Genomic DNA, 21,583 nt, shown 5'->3' on the forward strand with positions numbered 1-21,583 from the left:
TAAACTCAAAGTTTCAGAGATTTAATTGAAAAGAATCAGGTATGAAATTAAGCCAAAGGAACAAAGATTGAACCTGCAGCAAAATTCCTTCAAAGCGTCAAGTTATGTCATTTAATTTAGTCTGATTTCTTTAAACAGCAGAAGTGTTAATTGATGAACAGAGAATGTAAGGATTAGGTAGAAATCTTGCAGCAATAACAATTAAAATATCCTTGAAAACGTAAGCTGCTGAAACTTCAGGCTGAGAATCAAACATTTTTTTCACACATTTGGAAAATCCATGTTTTCGTAACAAACTTCAGGAAGAAAAAGAATTGCTCTAAGTTATTCATGAGATGGAACATTATGCTATAAAATCCAGCCGAAGAAAACGTGGACTGAATTGTATAAACATGTCAGTCCTCAAAGACAGGCTTCTTAACCCTGAGGGGTACCTCACTAGCCAAGCGATCCTAACAGTAATCATGCCAGAAAGCACCTTTCTTTGTGTCATTCAGGTATTTTTTGGTCAGGAAAGTGGGAAGAATTTAACTCATAATCAACTGAGTTAAAGCACGGGCAGAGAAAATTCAGAATCGTTAGTGGTGGCAGACTGAACACGTAACTGGAAGTACATCACATGGGATTGATGCTTTCTGCAGCCCTCTCCCTGTGCACTCGGTATAACCAGATTTCTTAACGCTAGAGATTTCAGCACCCAGTGTGCACTTACAGGCTGTGAAACTCAGTTTGATGGTCCTCAGTGTATTGTCTTGTCCCTTTAAAAGGCCTGATTTTGAATACAGTGAGCTGCTTCTACAATTTATGTGAAGACAGTGAAGCAAACAGAGGTGTAGTGTGATGCAGGCTAAGCACCTCTTTTTAAACATGAATCTCAATTGCTTCTAGTTTTGTTATCATTTCCCATCTAGACACCTGTAACATTGACTGTGTTCGGAAAAGGATGGAGCAGAAGCTGCAAACTGCAATCAAAACATTGAGGAAATCTATTAATAAACAGCAATTTTACATTCAGTTTTCTGGGACAGAATATGAAGTGGCTCAGAAGCCAGCTAAAGCTACTGAAGGGCACGAAGCTTGCAGTACAGGGCAAGTGCTGCAGGATGGAAAATGCGGTAAGTCCCAACAACTCTGTTCAGCCATGTCCCCCAAAACAAGCGATCCAAAATTAACTTCTCCCTAGTGAGCCAGGGAGGAAATCTATGAGATAACAGGTGATTTAGATCAATATTACTTGGCGTATGTGTATGGACCACTGATGGTTTGAAAGACTTCAAAGGGAGTTCATTAAATGATTGCAGGAGAACAGAAGCATATGTATACATACATTCCCATGCCGTCAGCTGGTATGTATCAAGGCCTGCCACAAGGCAATGTTGGCAATTAGTTCCCAGTTGCTCCCAGCATCTTATGAAAACATAATTACAATTCTGTAAAGCCATACTATGGTGTTTGCCTAGGTGCTGTGTATTTAGTTTTATATTGCCTCTCTCATTCTCACCACCAAATAATCCATGACCCATGGATATACTTGTATTTAATATTCAAGAGGCCCAATAAAAAAAAAGAATATACAGAAATCTATTTTATCTTTATGCAAAATACCTAATTTCTTTAAGCCTTTTCCCAGGCTCCAGTGCTTTACTAGGGGCAAATGCTAGCACAAAAAAATGCTAGCACAAAAATATCACACAAAAAAAAAGATGCTAGCACAAAATTATGACAGTTCTTAGCACTGCAAGCTTTCTAATCACTCGGAGTCATCTTTTCAAAATCAGAGTATCTATTTTTACAGCTTCTTTTAGATACCAAGTGATTTACAAGCAAAAAGAAATAGTTAAGTGCAGATCTGATAAGTGCCTCTAGTGAGTTGTTTCAGAGGTGGTTTTCATCATGTAAGAACAGTGATTCAGAAATTGTATTGAAAGACTGTTGCTATTAGTGTCTAGAAACCCATGCATTTTGACTACTTATATACAGCAGAGAAAAACGTTTAATGCAGTTATGCGCGCTGTTGCAGCAAGAAGAGCATACGTATTCATACCAGTATTGAAAACACCTTCCAGTTGGGATATTTGAGTATCAAGAGACATAAAATATTACATGGGGTACACTGCTCTCAGAGAAATCTCTAGAACTGATCTCAGGAGACAGACTTTTTGTAGTTGTCTGCTATAAAACCAACACGTAAATGCACCGAATGTAAACTAAAAATTCACATCACTTCCGATAGGTTATGCACCACTGTTCTAATTAAACTGCAATATAATGTTTTAAGACTGCATCAGCTTTATTAACAGTGTATGTCTGATAGACACTTCAGCGCAGTACAATGCCTTTAATAGCTTAAACAATAGAAGGACCTGGCTCTGATGTGAATTGACCTAGACCACAGTGGAGATGGGCCTGTTTACATTGGCTGGGGATCCTGGACTAACATATGCAAAACATCTGCCACTATAATACTGGGCCCAAAGAGATCCATCTTCTCTAAATGTTTGATATAAAGGCAAATAATGTGATCAAAATGAAAGTCCTTATGTAGATTCCCCTTTTCTTTTCTCAGTTACCTGCAGCACGGGCACCTTTTATAGCGGAGAACATAATCAGTGCGTTCCTTGCTCACCAGGAACATACCAAGACACAGAAGGTCAACTTACCTGTGAGCCTTGCCCAAGTAACGATGGACAGGGAGTAGCAGGCGCCCGGAATGTGTCAGAATGTGGAGGCAAGTTTAATTTGATTATAAAAAGGATTAAGTGTGGCCACACAGCCTGTGAGGCATGGAGGCTAAAAGAGGGGAGAGCCTTCCACGCTTCTGTCTTGTAAAGGTAACAGAAGAAATCTCTATGCGCTTACAAGCAATACACAAAATGTTTTGGCTTGTTCCATCCACTGACATTGCTGACAAGAAGATGGGACCTGCTACAGCAATGTGAGTCATGGTATGGAAATGAGCAAGCCAAGCAAAGCACTGCGCTTCAAGTCAGGTATGGAATCTGGTCATACCTTGACTTGTAAGGACTCATCAGGTATGTTGTGAGCCAAAGGGATGGATTACTTCGGACTGGTATTGGTGAGTCTAATGAACCCGCTGATGTAATGTTTTGCATGAGGTGCGGTTTACCTGGTCTAAACAGCAGCAATCATAATTTTGAGATAGTTCTGCTGCAGGGATCTGTAACCTGGACTCAGAGCTAATGACTGCAAGTTTCAAGGCTGCTTGAATTCACTGTAGCTTTTGGCAAGTGGTGTAGCATCTTCTGATTCAACTTGATGATATATAAATTAGATTATAATGATGATAATACCTGGTTTCAGAAAAGAGCTGTGATGTGTAACCTGATTGAGATAAGGTTTTAAGACACAACTGTTCATTATTTATCTCGCTTCATTACAGATGAGCGAAATATAGTTTATAGCAGGTACATTATTTGACTTTGAAAGAAGTATGTCCTATCTGCTATGCAAGTTCTAACTTTAAAACTCATTCATGTAATTTACATTAATGCTTTCTTCAGGGATATCTAGAATGAACACACAATGAATGTCACTTAAGAAACTGCTTCTTTTTCCCCATCCACTGAATAAAAAATAATTCTAGTATCTCCAATCCAAACATATGGTAGATTTTGCCGATTTACTGTATAAAGGATCTATCACGGGAAAATTCTCAAAATGCCTGTGCATCTTTGTTATGTTGATTTGTATTTATCCAAAATCCAACAAGAATAGATTATCAAAATAAAATCTGAGTTTATAAAGGTTGACTATAGCATACTGACCAAAGCAGCACAACAGCTACAGGAGAAAGACTTTTGTTTCAAGCTTGCATTTGAATTATTCCTCTGCACAACACTAAAAAGAAAGCATTCTGATTATTTTTGCGGAGTGGATGTGTCTCAAAATGTTTGTTGTCAGATCCCAACAGTCTCCCCTTTTCTCTTTCTCTGAAAGTGGCAAGAGAGAATATGTTTTGGACTTCATAAACTTCCCTGTCAAAGATTTTATCAAAATCAGTATGTCTTTGTAAAATGTGTCGGCATATGTGATGAAACAGTGTGTTTTGATGAAGACAGATTTTGTTAGAAATGTGCTTAACACCTGTATGTAATCAATATTATTTTTGCATCATAACTTCTGGAGCAGTAATGCCTGTGTAGTAACAAATAAGCCATGACTGAAATCCTCACCCCTACAGGTGAGGCACCTACAACAACTACATAGGAGATTTTAAGTGCCTATTGTGTAGAACTCTGTTGTAGCTGCAAGTGAATAACATGCTGTGATACTTATTTTACATGTGATCCATGTAGGTACAAGGCCAAAACACAATTAGAAAACCTAGTCGTTTGGGGAATTTCTCAGGGAAATTGCCTCAGATCTGTTTTGTTAGCAATTTCAACACAGAAGGCAAGAAGGGAGCAAGTTTGCTTCTTCTTATATACAGGTGAGGACTGAAACGTATTAGTGTTGAAAGCATCAGGTATTTAGCAGTATTAAAACCCAACTGTACCTCTTCTTTAAAAGGATGACTGTAAGCCATGCTTCACAAGTACTTGATTTTCATACTAAAATCCAGATCCAAATCCACTCCTCATTAACTGCCTTCATGCTGAAGTCCAGTGACCAACTGGACCAGACCAGGTGGATCAGTTTTGCCACAAAAACAATAGCAGAGTTGTCTTCAAATCAGTAATATCCTAATATTGCTCAGAGGTCTGTGTCACAACAGCCAGCTTGTACAGTCATATTCCAGCCAGGTGGGATGGAAGCACAACTGAATCTCAGAGATCCTGGTTCCACAGGTGTCGATAGGGGTTTGACTTTTTTGAGGGCAGAACTTGAACGTTGCTTTCACACAGGAGCTCTAGTTCATCCTAAGTGCCAAGATATTGGATGCCCCAAACATTTCCCAGCAAATGTCAGGGTTCTTAAGAGACCCCAGCCCCACCTAGAGCTCTCAAAGCTTTCAGGATTTCAAGTTAGTTGTTTCTGCCTGCTGTTCAGTTCTCAGGGAAGCTAAATTACTAAGTGTGGGAATTAGGCAACCTCAGGGAACACCTTCCATCTCGAAGTGCTGGTCTCCCAGGCTGGGGTGGTGTGAAGATCTGCATTAATGCCATAATCTTGAAAAACTTGACATCCTGATTCTCAGGCAGTTTGTTAAGGAGTAAAGTACTCAAGCTAGCAAGAACCAAGACCAAACAAACACCTATCAGAAATTGCCTGGGGAGCAAGTTTGGAAACTACCTTGAATCTGTCAGTAGACTCATTCACAAAGCGCTTTGCTTTACACAAATCATCATTTTCTGGTAGAAGAGCTTCTGACAAGCACTAGTTTTCACAGCTACCTGGGAAGTTGCTGGTGTCAGCTGTCTCAGAGACCGGGTACTGGACTGGTCCCATCCAGTCTGGTGAATCCCATGGTCTACTGCTTTCATATCTAAAAAATGGAGATACAAAAAAACCCAATTACTTGCTTCATAGATATGGTGCAAAGTTACAGTTTTTCCTACAAAGTGTTTTGAAATTCTCAGATGAAAGTCTTGGTGAAAGTACAAAGTGTTCTAACAGCATCTTAATAGAGCCCTTGCTAAAAACAAACAGAAACATTGGTAACAAAGAGCTTATTAAGAAGCTGGTTGTATTTGCTGCTGGTTTTTTTTAGGAAGCAGTTTACAGGAACAGCGTAAAATCAGCAGGTAAGATTAGAATTTGCTCTTCAGCTATCTTGATGTCACATGTTTATGTTAAAGGAAGCATTGGCATTGCTAACAACTAGTGGGGTTTAGTCCTTGTCCAGAAAAGTCGGCTCACTAATACAGATGATCATTTTAAATTTCTAGGGCAGTGTTCTCCTGGGCACTATTCTTCAGATGGTTTTAAACCTTGCAAAGTCTGTCCTCTTGGTACATACCAGCCTGAACCAGGAAGGACCCTCTGCTTTCCATGTGGCGGTGGGCTTGTGACCAAGTATGAAGGTGCTGTTTCCTTTCAAGATTGTGAAACCAAAGGTGAATTTTAAATCTTTTCACAACTCGTAATCCTGCTGCTTGCCCTTTTGTTTGTAATCTTCAATACCAAGGGGTTTGAAAGGCTCCAAAACAAACACAGTCACAGCATGTAGAGACATGGCATGTGGTTAAATTAAATGGTCGGGAAATCTATAAACGAGGAAGGATCTCCTGAGGTTGCAGAAACTGAACAGGCTTTACAAATTTACCACAGGCAGGTAGAGAATCAGTGGTGTAACTGCTAAGTGAATCAGCCAATTCAAAAAAATCATCAGAAGAAATAAGTCAAACTTGCATTAGACAATCCTTTAGCCTTCACATCCTGTATATTTTTATTTACCAAATTAGAAAAACTAAACACTAAAGAAATTATATGAAGGATTGATTATTAATGAGCTAGGCAGACACTGTAAGCATGCAACACGTTGCATGTTCCATAATGTCAACCTCCAGTGCAAATGCTGAAGAAGGAATCTGCCCAAATGCATTTTGGTTTAGTTATTGGAATGATGTGCTGGCCCTGGCAAACAGACACAGTCAGAAACATCTCTCCTGCTATTGTGAAAGGCATTTTTATTGTTGAGGTAGATACGTATCACCTCCCATTTATTTCAAACTCACTGGAAACCACTGTGTTAAGTACAGTGAGAGACATACGTAGCGTGTGTTACTAGTTCACAAGGATTTAGCTCTAGTCTTTGGAACATAATTCTAGTTACAAGGTCCTTTGTAATGGGAAATACAGGGAGCTGGTGTCTTTTTTGCCTTTTATGGCCTGAAAAGTATATTGCAGAATGGGGATCATGAAGTATGTCCCGGGTAGAGAAAAGTTCTCTCTGCACTCAAAATTGCTACTTTCTGAAAATAATACCCTTCATACCTTACAGTTCATTGCTCTCCTGGACACTACTACAACTCCACAACACACAGATGTATCCGATGCCCTGTGGGAACATACCAGCCTGAGTTTGGTCAAAACTACTGCATCACCTGCCCTGGGAATACAAGTACTGATTTTGATGGCTCCACTAATGTTACACACTGCAAAAGTAAGTTGTATTTATAGTAGTTGTGAGATGAAGTGTATCTTTGGATCTGAACTGCAGCTTGAAGGTTCCATCTGTCAGGCTGGACTTCGGGATTTCATATATCTACTGTCAGAGGAAGTAGTAAAAATTGGGAAAACAATGAGAAAAAAGCCTGGAAAAGTACCACTCAATGCATATGATTGGTTTAGTTTTGATGGCAGAGTGCCAGCTACAAGTTAAAAATACAGAGCGTTAGGTTTCCCAGATCCTGTAAGCTGTCTTGCAGTGATGCATATTCCTCTGTGTCTCTGTAGAGCACAATATCTTCTATCAGGGTAACTGCCATTTTATAATAATTATAAAGTACTAGGAGATACGGTCATGCATACTGCAATTGCCAAGTAATCACTCTTGACAGTAAAATCTTCTCCTAGGCTTTTTTGCAGTACTCAGCCTCCTATCTTCAATTACCATTTTAAATATCCCCAAGGATTCCAGTGTAATTTCATTTGATCTTTTGTGAATGACTGATTCTTTTAGGCAAGCAATTTTTTTTTCATCTCTACCATGCTAATTTAAGAAAATGTCTCTAAATAATTAGGTGATGTCATCTAAACTAACTATTCCTGTGCAAGTCTGTTATAAGATTTTATTCTGATGATGTGTGATGTGTCTTTGAGGACCTTCATAATTTCTAATGTAATTTGAGTAAATTAGATATTTGTATGGAATTTGAAGATGATTGGTAATTCCCCTATAAAATAAAACCGTCCTTGTCACTTTGCTGTCTTAGATACTTCCCATTTTCAAGCTGGTTTCTGACCTTGCATAACCTTTGAGGCTTGGGTGAAGCAAAATATTTAAACATATATCTAATTCTATGTGGGTGAGTAGGCCTGCAGAGATCGAGCTGAAGTAACTTACTGAATCAGGCTTCTGTGGCAAATTCAGTAGGAGTTTTGAAAACTCAGAAAGTAAAACTGATCTGTCAGTGGAGATTCTTTTATTACCTTCTTTAATCTAAGATAAAGCAAGGAAGATCTGTAATTAAGACAAGGTTGGCTACCAGGATCATTGCACTCGTTCAGCTACATCAGGTTAAAAAGCAAGTGAATTTAAACGAGAATACTTTCTGTGTGTCTGTGTGATCTCAGTAGTAACCACTGTGTGAGAACCTCCATAGTGGGATCATGTTTACTGGCCTGTGTTTGTTTCTTAATCAAACGTTCAAGCAGCCTGAATGAAGCATTGAATCAGTTTATGCACCGGAGATTAAGGTTTTGCAAATTGGTTGGAGCAGCCCTGAAGATCAAGTATTCCTTTAAAGACTTTCCATGCTAAACAGAGAGGCAGCTGGAGCGTGCATGCATTTCTAAAGCCACAAGAAGGAGTTTAGACTTGCTTTTGACAGATCTAGAAAAACACCTCAAATTAGCTAATCAGCTAACACAAATGATAATTTACGTATCTCCACAGACCAGCACTGTGGAGGAGAACTTGGGGATTATACTGGCTACATTGAATCGCCCAACTATCCTGGAGACTACCCAGCTAATGTTGAATGCATTTGGAATATAAATCCACCTCCAAAGAGGAGAATACTCATCGTAGTACCTGAGATATTTCTCCCAATTGAAGATGAATGCGGTGATGTTTTAGTAATGAGAAAAAGTGGTAAGTTGCCAGACACAGGTTACAGAACTCTGTTGCAAACTGATCAAGTGGAGAGTTCATCTTGAAGGGAAACTGTCTTCATCTATCCAGTGTTTCTAGAACGATTGTTGAATGAACTGGCACAGCAAGTTAAAACAGAACACTGCACCAATAACAATTAACAGAGTGATATTAATTATTCAAGTGTCTTGGCCGAATTTCAAAGCAGTTAATGGGCTTCTGTCTGGCCCAATTATATGGGATACATCACTGCTGCTCTAGAAGTCACAAAGCTGTGCTAAGTTAGACTGGGAGAGCTGTCTCCTGTCCCCTGTACCGATTGTGCTCTCACCTGTCCTTTGCAAGTGTATGTACTTTGCAGTTACTGCTAAATCTGGGCAGTGACACAGGTTGGTACACCTGGCACTCTCAAGAAATATGACGTTTTGCCAATTTTATGTGGAGTGGGGGTGCATTTTATCTTTTATTATGAAGTTGTTGACGTTAAGACACCAATGAGAAGCACTCCTTCTTCAGTCCCATGTAGGCATGCAGGTGCTGGTGATCTGTTGCTAAATCTCCAAGAAGCACCAGACCTGAAAGGCAATTGTTTATATGGAGCTTTGTTTAAAACAGCATCTTCTGCTCGCTAAAACAGTGTCTTTTATTTGCTAAAACAAATTTCCTTCTTATCCTTGAGGGCTTCTGTTAACATCTCAAGATATCAGAAGAAGAAACCTGCTCACTAAAGATGCAAGGACATTATATCTGTCCAGATCTTTTTATAAAAAGCAAAGCACTTACTGTAGCAAAACAAATCAGTTGTCCTTCAAATCCCAAACTGTGGTTCCAACAGTGAGTAAAGTCAGACACATCAGGGAGAAGTTTGACTTCCACTTCAGTATCAAGAACAGTACCAAAACAACACCAACACCACCACTGGAAAATGAGGGCAGTTTTTCAGAGTCATGCTTTGTGATCACTGCATGTTTGGCATCATAAGAGTAGATCTTATGGATATTTATCATAGTTCATGTATGGTCAGCTGCTAGCGTTTACTGTGGAAAAAACTAATGGCAGTGGTAGAGTCACAGTGATGTCCACTTTTTTGCACTTCAAGAATCCAAATCCCGTTCAATACACGTCTGTTTTTGCTGACATTGGTGAAAGTTGAATCAGCCCTAGCAAGGTCAGATTTTAGGTTACACTTGTTACTTTCCCTAATTAGCCTGTGGCTATAGAGTGGGCTTTTGTAACTAGGTAAGAAGATATTTTTTCCTTTTGTTCGCAATTCATTTCAGCTTAGAGGAGCCTTGTGATACATTCATAATGATTTGAAGACATACTGCACCCTCCACCTGTTCCTTATGTTAGGGGAAAATGGGGGCCTTTCTGGCTCCCAGCTCTGTTTCACAACAGATAAATGACATTTTCTTTTCAAACCTATAACCAGGTGTTTTGCACTGGGAGGTGCTGGTCCATTATCATGCCAGTAAGAAAGGCACTGAGACTCTGTAAGGTATCATTTAAAATGCTATTTATTAGAGATGTGATTGTAAGGAGATAATAGCACAGATAATCTTACATCCCTTTAGATGGTGGGAATGACAGGTGGTGTAGCATTGAACAGGCCTCTGATCCACGCGCAGCATGCTGAGCAGACCCTGTCCACAGAAGAGATTTTGCCTTTTCAGTCATTTGAGCTATTACAGGATTTTCTTACAAGGAAACAACTGTATTTATCATTTCTACAGTCAAACAGAAACAGTGTTCTCATGAGCACTTCTTATTGTACTTTTAGATAAAGGCAAGGTCATGCAGTAGCGTAATCACCAGTATCAAGTCAAGTGGGAGCTGCATGCATGTTCCTCTTGTTAGAGCGAGCGGGCTGAGGTTACCCTGCAGCCAGGGCATCTGTGTGCCTGAAGGCCACGCCAGACATGCAGCGCAGGCATGGCCGTACCCAGGTTAACTGTTCTGGAGCACTAACTCCTCAGTGTGCAATGGTCTTTTGGTCAGAACCACTGCACCACGCTATTACAATCTAAGAACTGGTTTCTTGCTCCCCAAACTGGGAATGTGAGGGGCTGGTTACCACATCTGCCTGGGGTGCAGCTGACTTACTCTTACCTGTCTGGGCCCAGCGTATGGAAACTCTGGAATTCAATGCTACAGTAGTACACAAAATAAGTATTATTGGTAGTAACTCTATAAATGTCAAAAATTATCTCTGGCACTTCGCTGTCTACTTAAACTTCTTGCTGAGGGACAGAGGAGTTCCCATTACCTTTGTGGAAAAACTTGCTTCTCCTTATAGACAGATGAAGACTACCTCCCTTCTATCACAGAAAACTTCTGCTCTCAGGAATACGACAGCTGAGAAGTATCTCATCAATTTGACATTTCTGACCTCTAGATCAGGAAGGGTGCAAAAAGTTATTTCATGAAGAACATTTCTTTAACCTTCTTTCTAGCTTCTCCTACTTCAATTACTACATATGAAACATGTCAGACTTATGAGAGACCTATTGCATTTACCTCAAGATCAAGGAAACTCTGGATTCAGTTCAAGTCAAATGAAGGAAACAGTGGCAAAGGATTTCAGGTCCCCTATGTGACTTACGATGGTGAGCACGGGATTGTTTGCCATTTTTGTGTTACATGTGAATTACAGAAAATTGTCCTTTAGAAACTCTCTTGCACTGATTACAAGGAGAGAGGAATGAAGAAAAACATGATGTAACTCATTTTTAGTCCAATGAGTTACTTTAAAACCAGTTGCAAAGACTGAAACAATACCTAGTTTTATTTTTATTACTTTTTCTAATACTTTAAGGATGGACAGAAAGTTACACAGAATTCTTTAAACTTAATCCTTATCCCACTGAATTCAATGTGTCTCCTTTTAATGGGCATTTGTCATATGCATAATGAGAATACCATTAATTGCTGTGTATTTTAGGAAGCCCCTTCAACAAGTCCTACTGGTAACCCACACAATTTTGATAATTGAATAAATGAATAAAATCTCAAGTTCAACAGAGAAAAACAATGATGCAAAAAGAAATTTCCTTTCAGGAGCCACTTGCATAAATGCACATTTTAAAACAGTCTGGCTTGTCAAATAAGTTATGCATTTAAGTGTGTTTTGAACTTTGGGATGATTTCTGTTTTAACAAAACAAAGACCTCTGTGATGCTTTTGGCAGCTGTTAGTTCACCTCTTTTCCAACAAGCAGTGCAATTTTGTGAGCGATGAGAAAATCTGTATTAAGCAGGTCATTCTGGAATCAAAATGGCAGTTGTTCTCAGGACAGAAAATGACCACCTGTTCCTGGCTGTGCTGCTGACTTCACATATAACTTTTGACAGTTATTTCATATCCCTGGTCCTGTTTCTTATTCTCTAGAACACAGATAATAAAAGCATTATTAGCTGGAGGGTGTGATTTTCTGGGGCTAGGTTAGTATTTATACAGATATTTCAAAATTACTGTTCTAAAGCAGTACAGAATTTTCATGTGACTAGATTAGATTACAGCAGCTTGAGGGACACCAAATAATTAACTGGATACGAAATTTCTCAGCTTTCTTAAAGAGGAGGTCTAGATAAGGCCTGGTTATTATGCTCCCAAAGGGTGGCACAAACAGTCACTTAACTGTTCTTCACTTTTCAGAGGATTACCAACAACTCATAGAAGACATTGTTCGAGATGGACGATTATATGCATCAGAAAATCATCAAGAAATTCTGAAGGTAAGAAAAATCTGCTTTATCGAAGGCTAACTAAGAATTTCTTTTACTAAATATTTTCCCAAGATAGTTCTTATTACCCTGATAGGGCCATAATATTTAAACCTCAGGTGTGACCCCCAATTAAATTCTCTGTCTTCTGAGGTTTATGTTGGTATTGGGAGCAGCACAAAATCAGTGGCTCAGCTGGGCTGAGCACGTGGATGCATCCTTTGCTGAAGCAGGAACTAAATGAAATGTTTGCTAACATGATTGTATGTTGGAAAAATTCGTCAACCAAGAATGAAGAACTTATTGTTCTTACTGCTAAGCCTTCTTCAGCCTCAGTCTGGCATGTGTTTAAGTGAGTCATTAAGTTAGAATTTCCTGTGCATTAAAAAATGTGTTTACCTAAATCACTGTCATGCCTCAACAAGACATAATGATAATGTAGCATTGCGAGCTGTCCATGAAATGGTTTTCCAAAGACACAAGCAACACATTGGAGAGAATTGTGGAGCAAGGCTGCTGGGCTGCCACCTGTAACAACTAATTAATTAAAACTTTAAAAAGCCTGTTCAGAAGGCAAAACTGAGCCATGTAAATGTACAGCTTGGAAGGAGAGGAGCTGATTGACAGCCAGCTCCCCTGGCCATCCCTGCCCCAGCACTGCCAGTATTCTCTTGCTAGAGCTTTGAGGTTGCTCAGGTCTCAGCTGCAGTGTATACGATCAGGCACAGGCTCAGCTGAGGCTCTGAATCAAGACTTAGGACGGTACAGCGGAAGGTCCTTAAAAAGCTCAGCATCACTGAAGAGCAGCCTCTTCTCTTGCTTTTGAAGGGAAAGCCCTGGACAACAGTGTGGACAGGCTGGAAGGGCAGTTTGCAAACTTTGCAAACTTTGCAAACTTTTGCAGTTTGCCTAACTTTGCAGCCGGTTTGCAGTTTAACCAGCTACCTCCCTCTCAGTTCAGGTCCTCCCAGGAACGCTAATTGTAATAAAACATCCGGCACAGTAGAAAGATTCATCAGTATGTAACTCCACAGCAACAAGGAGTACTTCCTTTACTGCTTTACCCAGAATCAAGTTTTGCAAAAAAAACCTGATTGTTGTTCATTAATGTTGAAAGCTGTGCAGGCCAAATCCAAACCCTATTTTTATCTAATACATATGTTGTCTCCCATAGGACAAGAAACTGATTAAAGCTCTCTTTGATGTATTGGCACACCCACAAAACTATTTCAAGTACACAGCACAAGAATCAAAAGAGATGTTTCCAAGATCATTTATAAAGCTACTGCGATCAAAAGTTTCCAGATTTCTACGACCATACAAATAGTCTAGTGGTATTCAATTTCTGGTTACTTTGCATTCCTGACAAATACTGTCTTTCCTCCATAGTAGAAACATTTGCTAATTTGAAGGCTCTTTTTTGCAGTCTTTTGTTTTCAATTGTATATTGAAGAATACCTATAATGTTTTATAATTGTTAACAGCCAATGTTCTGAGTGGGATTTTTACTACAAAAAAAAATTGTGCATCCTTGACCTGAGTGCATCTAGTCGAAGATCCAAATTTGTGTCTGCACTAGTACATCTTCACTTTCCATTTGAAATTACATTATGTAGAAAATATTCTTTCTAGCTTTTTATTTTTCATCAATAGTAACTTTCATCAAAGCAAAGAAGGAATCTATTCAAATCTGATTAAACTACCTGCAAATAAGTTCTGTTGTAGAAAGAAGTATGTAGTATAAATAATATTTGGATTTTGAATTGCACTTGAAGTTTATATTTGAATTGTTAGAAGAAAACAAAACAATCTAAATTTTGTTATTTCTCATTTGTGGCTTAGTGGAACCTCTGTACAAGTAGAAAACAAAAGGGGAAAAAAAGAACAAAGGAAACAAAAAAAGAAACAGATGTATAATTTTGTTTTATTAATTACATGAGATGAAGTCCCATGCCCTCATGTCCTGATGTTTTTATCTGTCCTCTTCTAAACTTCTTCAGAGGTTTGCCACTGTCAGTTACTTCATTGAAACAGGTTTAGCTCTGGATTTCCATATACCAGTTGGTCCCTTTGAAGGCATTTACGATGGGGTAGGTGAGAAATGAACACCAACAACACTAGTAGTATTTCTTTCTGTTAATAGAGCATCTAATTAAGTACAATATATAAATATATAAATATATACTTCTATTTGTGGGTACATTAGTAATGTTATCTGTAGTTACTGTAAATATTATTCATGCTTAAATCTTTATTCCCACACACCCTGTTTACTCATATGTATTCGTAACTTTGCTTAGATGATTAAATGACTTCTCCAAGTGCTTGTCACTTCCATTAACACCAAACTAAAGCCTTTTGGAGTTTTATAGTACTGGATGATGGTTTACTCTAGGACAATCTCTTTCAGCATACATTGTTCCAGGAAAAAACAGTGTCTGTTAAGAAGCAGCTGCTGTCCAGTAAAGGGTCAGCTATTGCCTCTTTTGTGAGCACCCCCCACATGCAGACTAACAGTTACCCCTGAGGATGGCACATGTGAGAGGAGCTTACCAAGGAATAACTTCCGTTGGACCTGCTGCTTCTAAAAGGCTGAGAACATACCTGTATCACAGGCCCAGACTCTACTAGGGATGAGGGGGTGAATGGGACACAGTTTGGCAGATGAGTTGGAGGGCAGGCCCTGCTGTCTGCAGAGACCTGGTGCTCCCTTTCATCACAAATTTGTAACCGCAGTGCCCATCAGCCCCGGGGACTGTATGGTCTGCAGGAGAGCATTAGCATCATGCTCAGGCTTTCTTCACAGAGTGACAGGTACTGGTGGGTTAAGGTGATGATAAATCCTTTGTTTCCTGCTGTTTCCTGGCAAAGGAGCTAATTTCAATGAGAGAGTAGCGCTTTTTTAATTAGTATTTCAGCCTCTTTACTTTTAAGTCCCTTCCTCTTGTATATAATTTTCCCTTTTGATCCTACAAGTTTATTACATGGAGAAATTAACCATCACACCAGCATCCTTTCAGAAAGACTAACATAGTTTTGCTTCACTGCGTATTTTTTTTTGCATATCTACCCTGTAGTTTAACATACCCTTGGATGCTGTCAAAGACGTACATTAAAGGTGGTTATGGTTAACTTCTTACATTTTTTTTTTCTCTGTGAGCAACTACTGTTTAAATTTACAAAGTTGGTTTCTGTTGGCTACAAGTGGATGAATATTCGATTTCCAAGAGACACCTTAAGTATTCTGCTGAGTTTTTCTACTTGGCCATCTTGTAATTTTGCTTGTCTTGTTTCCTTTTCTTTTGAAGAGTATATTTTTTTTTCTTTCTATGCCTGAACAGTTTCAGCTTAGGGTCTAACATCTCATTCTTTTCACTTGTGGATCTTAGGTTTTTTACAAGCTTTCTCTTTAATATATATATATTTATATATAAACCCTCATTTCAAAATGTAACATCTCCGTAAAAGTTCTTTGTTAAAGGCTGTTAAACCTAACTTTTTGTGAGGATGTTGAAAAAATTTTTAAATAGTCATCATGGGCTACTAAAGGTGGATATTTGAAGGAGAAGATCTCATCAGTACTACATTCAGTCATGCCTGGAATGAAAAAAAAAAAGGTTACATGTATTTTTTTCTTTAACAGGAGTTATTTGTAGAAAAAAAAGTAAATCTTAAAAAAGCAAAACTCTATTTAGGTACTTGATTATGTGTAAGTGCATAGCTAAAAAACTACTTCAGCCAAACAGTATTTCAACGTCTGATAGGTTATTCAGAATTATTAGAATGGGTCAGGATTGCAGCCATTCAACTAAAAAATATGAAGGAAAGGATATGAAAGATATGGAGAAAAATAACTTCCTTGTTTGCTGAAGGATTTACAGTCATCTTTACTACTTCAAACTTCTAGTGAGAACTTTGGAACCTTACATTGTTTAGTCAGTTTAGTAAAATCCTTGCTAAAATTTTTTGCTTCACAACCCACAGGTTTGGACGTAATACCACCATATGATACTGGTGCCTAGCAGGACAAATTTCCTCTCTGGAACAGGGCTAAAAGCGATAGCCTTACAAGTCCTGAAAGCACTGGAAGCACTGTAACATTTTCCAAGTTCTTAGCTAGACAGGGAATCCAGTGCCAGATAGCGACTGCAAGAGGGACATGTCCCAGTTACGGCCACTGTTAGTGGACCTTGGTAGAGGTGTGAACATGGGGGGGACTAGCTGCGGTTAGCTTTGGTACCACTCACCCTGACTTACAACCACATTAGACAAAAACAGGGTTTTGTCTAGTTCATCCTGACACAACCTGAGAGTGTGTGTTTGCTCATATTCCCTGGAGCCAGGTCAGGCCATGGACTCCACAGTCAGGGCAGGGAACTGGGGACTTCTGTAGCAAATGCAGACTTTGTGTTGCTGAAAGCAGTGAAAGAAAGTAAGTAATTTGGCCTTCAAAAGTATACAGTGAAATGCTTCTGCGTATATAGGGGTTTCATATGTGATACATTTAGAAAAACAGGTTTGAATGTTTGTGGCTCTGCACAGAAATACCCTTGGGTGAGCAAATTTCTAATGAAATAAGTAATCACAGGGGGTACGTAGGACTGTCTGAACTGATTTCATCTGATTTGTACAACAGCACTGAATTTTTACATCAGCTCTGAAAGTTTAAAATTCTTTGACTTTAATACCAGATTTATATTACAGAAACTGGCGGTCACCAAACAGAAGGGGAGCTCAGCTCTTCATTTGTTAATGTAGGTGTAGGATGTCTGCATTGTCAGAAGCCAGACAGCATATTGCTACTACAGTAACAGTACACCAAGAAGGAATGTTGTTTTCTATGGAGAAGACCTAGACACATTTGGGAATCAAAAACTATACAAGGAGAAATATGGCAGCCTTTAAGATAACCAGCTTCATGAAATTAATCAATACATTGCAGAATATAAAATTTTGGCTTTTACCCTAAACATGAAATACTGCATTTAAACATATTCAGTAAATACAGCCCTGTATCTGTTCTTACAGAACTACACATTGTATGCAGGATAGGTGCAACAATGTGTTTGTGTGTTACTACAGGAAGGATGAAGAAGTGTCCATTGTGATTGCCCAATTCCACGTCACAGACTGAGCTTTTTGTTTTCAATTTGGAAATGCCTGTATGCTTAAAAGCTGCACCTGTAGCACTTACCATTTTAAGTCTCTCCTCCTGCTTTAAATACTGCACTTATTTTTAGCGAGGTGGTGGTGAATCATCCCTAAACATTCTCATGTGCCACCAAATCACCACCTGCATACCTGCTGCAGTCCAGGAGACTGCAGCCATCAGGAGTTGCTAACCAAGCCCTAGGTCCTGCCGTGAAAGTGCTTGTTAGTGATTTCTGTGGGCAAGTTGCCTCTTGAGAGTACAGGAAGCATCCAGATTCACTGTTTGACAGATTGCCACCTGCGTCTTGCCTGCAATAGCAAGATTTATTCTGCCTGAGGATTTAGCTCACCACAACTGGATTTAAAGCCGCTGAAGTCTTTCAGCCCATTTTCTTGCCCTGCCTTCCTTCCTCCAACATACATTAGATTTTTACCTAAAGACCAACTTCTGAAAAGAAGTTTATTTCCTCATTGTACCTTCCTCATAGAATAAAGTTAAACCACAGTGGGTTACAATCACTAAAGATTTAGGCTGATCTTTTCTACACATGAGCTTCATACTAGGGTAAGCTTACTTAAAAGTAAGCAAGCTTACTTAAAACTAGCTTACATAGTAAGCTAGGTTTAGTTTAGTTTGAGTTTACTTTTAGACTAGCTTAAATAAATACAGGCTTAGTTGTAGAGTTTTCAGAGAGTCCACATTCTGACTTGTCAGCCAGTTTTGAAAGAACACAGCTCACCTGTAGTCTTCTCTCTGTAAGGAGAGCGCCAGGCTGATGCCACACGGACAAGGAACATGCTTACACACATTAAACATTCAATGAGGAAAGTCACACCACACCCATTGCCCCTTTGTAAGTGTGCCCAACAGATTCAAGTTTCTCAGGTCAGTCTTATCTATGAACAACCCAGTTTTAATCTTGCAGATAACAAGTTATGAACTTCAGGCGCCCAAGTAGTGGTATGAGTCTTATACAGGATCTGCTGACTGGTCATTGCCAGCAAAACCTAACTGCTCTGTGACAGTTCCCGTGTCTGGACTCTAATACCTTTGAGTGCTCATAAAAAAGAAGCTGGAGTGAAATCTTCAACAACTGAATCCAGTGGCAAATTTCTCAGCCACCTCAGGGGTCTGGACTTTCCCTGTTGTAATGATGGGAATGAGCAACACAGGCAAATTTACTTGTACCTGTGTCACGAGTTCAAGTAGTTGCATTTTTTTCATAGTTTAAAACCACTGATCAACAGAAATAGTAAAAACTGGAGAAGTTCTATAGATTCTCATGCTTTGACTTCAAAGAAATAGTTTTCTAGGACGAGACACTATTGTAAGCACTTGGGGGGGGGGGGGGGGCGGGGAAGACTTTTGTCTCCCGTAAGAATTTATGGACGAAGGGAAATTTCTGTAAGGTAATATGAACTTATTCCTCAATGTGAGACTTGGATTCAGAGAGAAGTCTCATGTTTTATGTAACATTTTTCGTTTGAATAGAAAGACTGGGAAATAAACTCGTAATGTCAAAAAACTGTTATCCAAGTATCTGAATATATACAATTCCAGTTTGTTATTTCATTTATTTATTCTGTTTCATCACTAAGCTTTTAACCTATAAAATTAATATGTAATATACAAGAGTAAAATGTACAGAAGTACCTTTAGATGTAATAATTTAAACCATCTGTATTCAGAAAGCGGAGATAACAAGTTTAAAGATATACAAACAATTGCAATTCAATTTTAGCTGAATTCCTCAATATCTAGAAAAAGTGGCTTTGCTTAATTAAACTTTATTTTAATGATTGTGGAAAATATCTTTTTTAGGTTTTGTTACTTTTTTAATTAAAATTATTTTGTAAATATCATTTTCTATGTTTTATACCTTAGAAAGGCCATTAATTTGCATTGACAGCAGCAGATATTCAACACACTGATTAAAAATGTACTTCAGGAGACTGTGGTGGATGTAGTCGGTAGTCTGATTCATCCTTCCAGATTACTGTTCCTGTTACTTCTATAGGAGTAGTTTTCTGGGGCAATTTAACCTGCGAATTTTCACAGAATTGACTACCAAGTGTCATTCTGAAGTGCTTACCATTTTCATATCGTATAAAGAGTATGTATTTTAAAGTTAGCGCTAGTTCTTCTTCAGTTGTTAGGATAAGAAACAGCACAAAACACAGACATAAATGGGAATTCAAAACATTAAGCCCAAATATAGTATAAAGACAAGGAAAGGTATGGGATCTCTGTGCTCCGAGGTGGCAGTGGAAGTGATAAAACCTTATATTGGATGGGATCATAGAGCCTTTTTTAGGCAAAACTGCTACTGAGGTCAGTGGTAGTTTCACCTGAATGAAGTTCACTATGATCATGTCCATCATCTGTTAAGCAGGAATTTCTGGTAGACTTGATTTCAGGGGGAAATACCTGGAGTGTAATACTGGTTTCTGTACCAATTTTCTCCATATAAACCACTGGGCAAGAGTGACATTTTGAACCCTTGTAGATGCTGCTGGGACTTCTAAGCTTTATTACCGTTGTAAATTATGTACAAACAGCTATTTCCATATGAAATGTACCATGATAGTTTAGAGCAAAGATAGTGAATAACTGTACAAAATTTGATACTTAGAAAATAAAATACAGTGGTCTAAGCTTTACCAATATTTTAACAGTACTGTCAGATTTGTAGTAGAAAATGTTGTTGTAAATGTACCTTATAAGGAAATACATTTCTTTTGCCTCTGTATATTAATAGCTTTGATTCCTGTGTCAAAGCTCAAAATGAAGCATGTAATAAAACTTTTGTTAAAATCACTTTCATAATAAACGTAAAATGGAATGGATACCCCTGCCTGCCATTTATTTTTGTACATGGAAAAAGCTCCACACACCAGTGTAATGTAGACAGGAATCAGAAGAGAACCTCTGGGGTTTGATAGCATTTATGTATTTTGGTCTAATCTTCATCTTCAGGCAATAAATAACTTTCTCATTGAAAAACTGGAGTTTGTGAGTGCTAAGACACTGAGTTAAGTTCCTTCCAAGCAGACTTCAAGGAGAGCTTTTCAGAGCAAGAAGAAATCCTGGCCACAGGAAGGTGCCACATCACCAACATCCCTCCAGAACCTTTAACCAGTTCTAAAAATTACTCTGATATTACTATGTATGGCTCATGCAGGTGCCCTTTCAAACACCCCTCTATTGAGTAGCAGCCTCGAAGAAAGAGGAAGGAAGCTCTCTTCCACTGGTGGCCTGATGGGTTATTCCCACTGCAAGCTGCCAAGACCAGTGACTTCCAAACTCACCTGCTGCTTGTCCTGCTGAGGAATAGGTTGACAGGAAACTCCACTTGCACCCAAAACGATGATTTAAAGAAAGACCAAAAGCATCCTTTCCCCCTCTAGGCCTCTATATACTGTATAAATACACTGTAGAAAGGCCCTCCTTGCTGCTGAATTTTATGACAGACGCTTTTGCAGTCCAAGATTGTAAAGCAAGTAGAATCTGTATTATCACCAGCCCAAGTGAAACTCCTGATGCTGGTAATGATGAAAATGAATGATGACAGACTGACAGAAAATAGCCTATCCGTAGTGACCTCAATAGGCCAGTTAGATCTGATTTAAATCCTCCTTTGCAGTGCAAGAAGTACAAGCTGTCACTAAGGGCACACAGCACGCTAGACCAGACAAAAGGCACAGATGTTATTAATTCAGCTGTTAACACCTGGTAACGGGTTTGCCACTCAGCAGTGCTTGTTAGGAGATGAGCTCAGCCTGTGGAGCATTGTTAACACCATAGTGGCCACCTACTGCAGAACAGGCAGGAGACCTCATGTACCAGCACAGTGCGTGGTTTTCTGCAGATACTCTCATGTCAGCAGTTTATCTTGTTAATAGAAAGCATTTGTCAAATGACAGTACGCTCTGTGATTTTATATGTGTTATAAACAGGGCAAATACTATCAGTATGACTGATGACTATTGG

General features: G+C 38.9%; 1 protein-coding gene across 4 annotated transcripts in view; it reads left to right on the forward strand.

Moving 5' to 3' along the window:
* The window catches only part of SCUBE1 (signal peptide, CUB domain and EGF like domain containing 1), a 218,104-nt gene extending 197,665 nt beyond the window's left edge, over nt 1-20,439 (forward strand). For all 4 annotated transcript variants that reach the window (XM_055712142.1, XM_055712143.1, XM_055712144.1 and 1 more), the window contains 8 exons: nt 912-1,115; nt 2,567-2,728; nt 5,850-6,017; nt 6,905-7,066; nt 8,522-8,719; nt 11,173-11,325; nt 12,374-12,453; nt 13,616-20,439. In XM_055712142.1, the coding sequence (XP_055568117.1) occupies nt 912-1,115; nt 2,567-2,728; nt 5,850-6,017; nt 6,905-7,066; nt 8,522-8,719; nt 11,173-11,325; nt 12,374-12,453; nt 13,616-13,768 (1,280 nt within the window). In that variant the 3' untranslated portion in view covers nt 13,769-20,439. The remainder of the gene's footprint in view (nt 1-911; nt 1,116-2,566; nt 2,729-5,849; nt 6,018-6,904; nt 7,067-8,521; nt 8,720-11,172; nt 11,326-12,373; nt 12,454-13,615) is intronic.
* Nucleotides 20,440-21,583: the final 1,144 nt, after the last annotated feature.

The sequence above is a fragment of the Falco cherrug genome, chromosome 5, assembly GCF_023634085.1.
Source record: "Falco cherrug isolate bFalChe1 chromosome 5, bFalChe1.pri, whole genome shotgun sequence".
Taxonomy (NCBI): Eukaryota; Metazoa; Chordata; class Aves; order Falconiformes; family Falconidae; genus Falco; species Falco cherrug.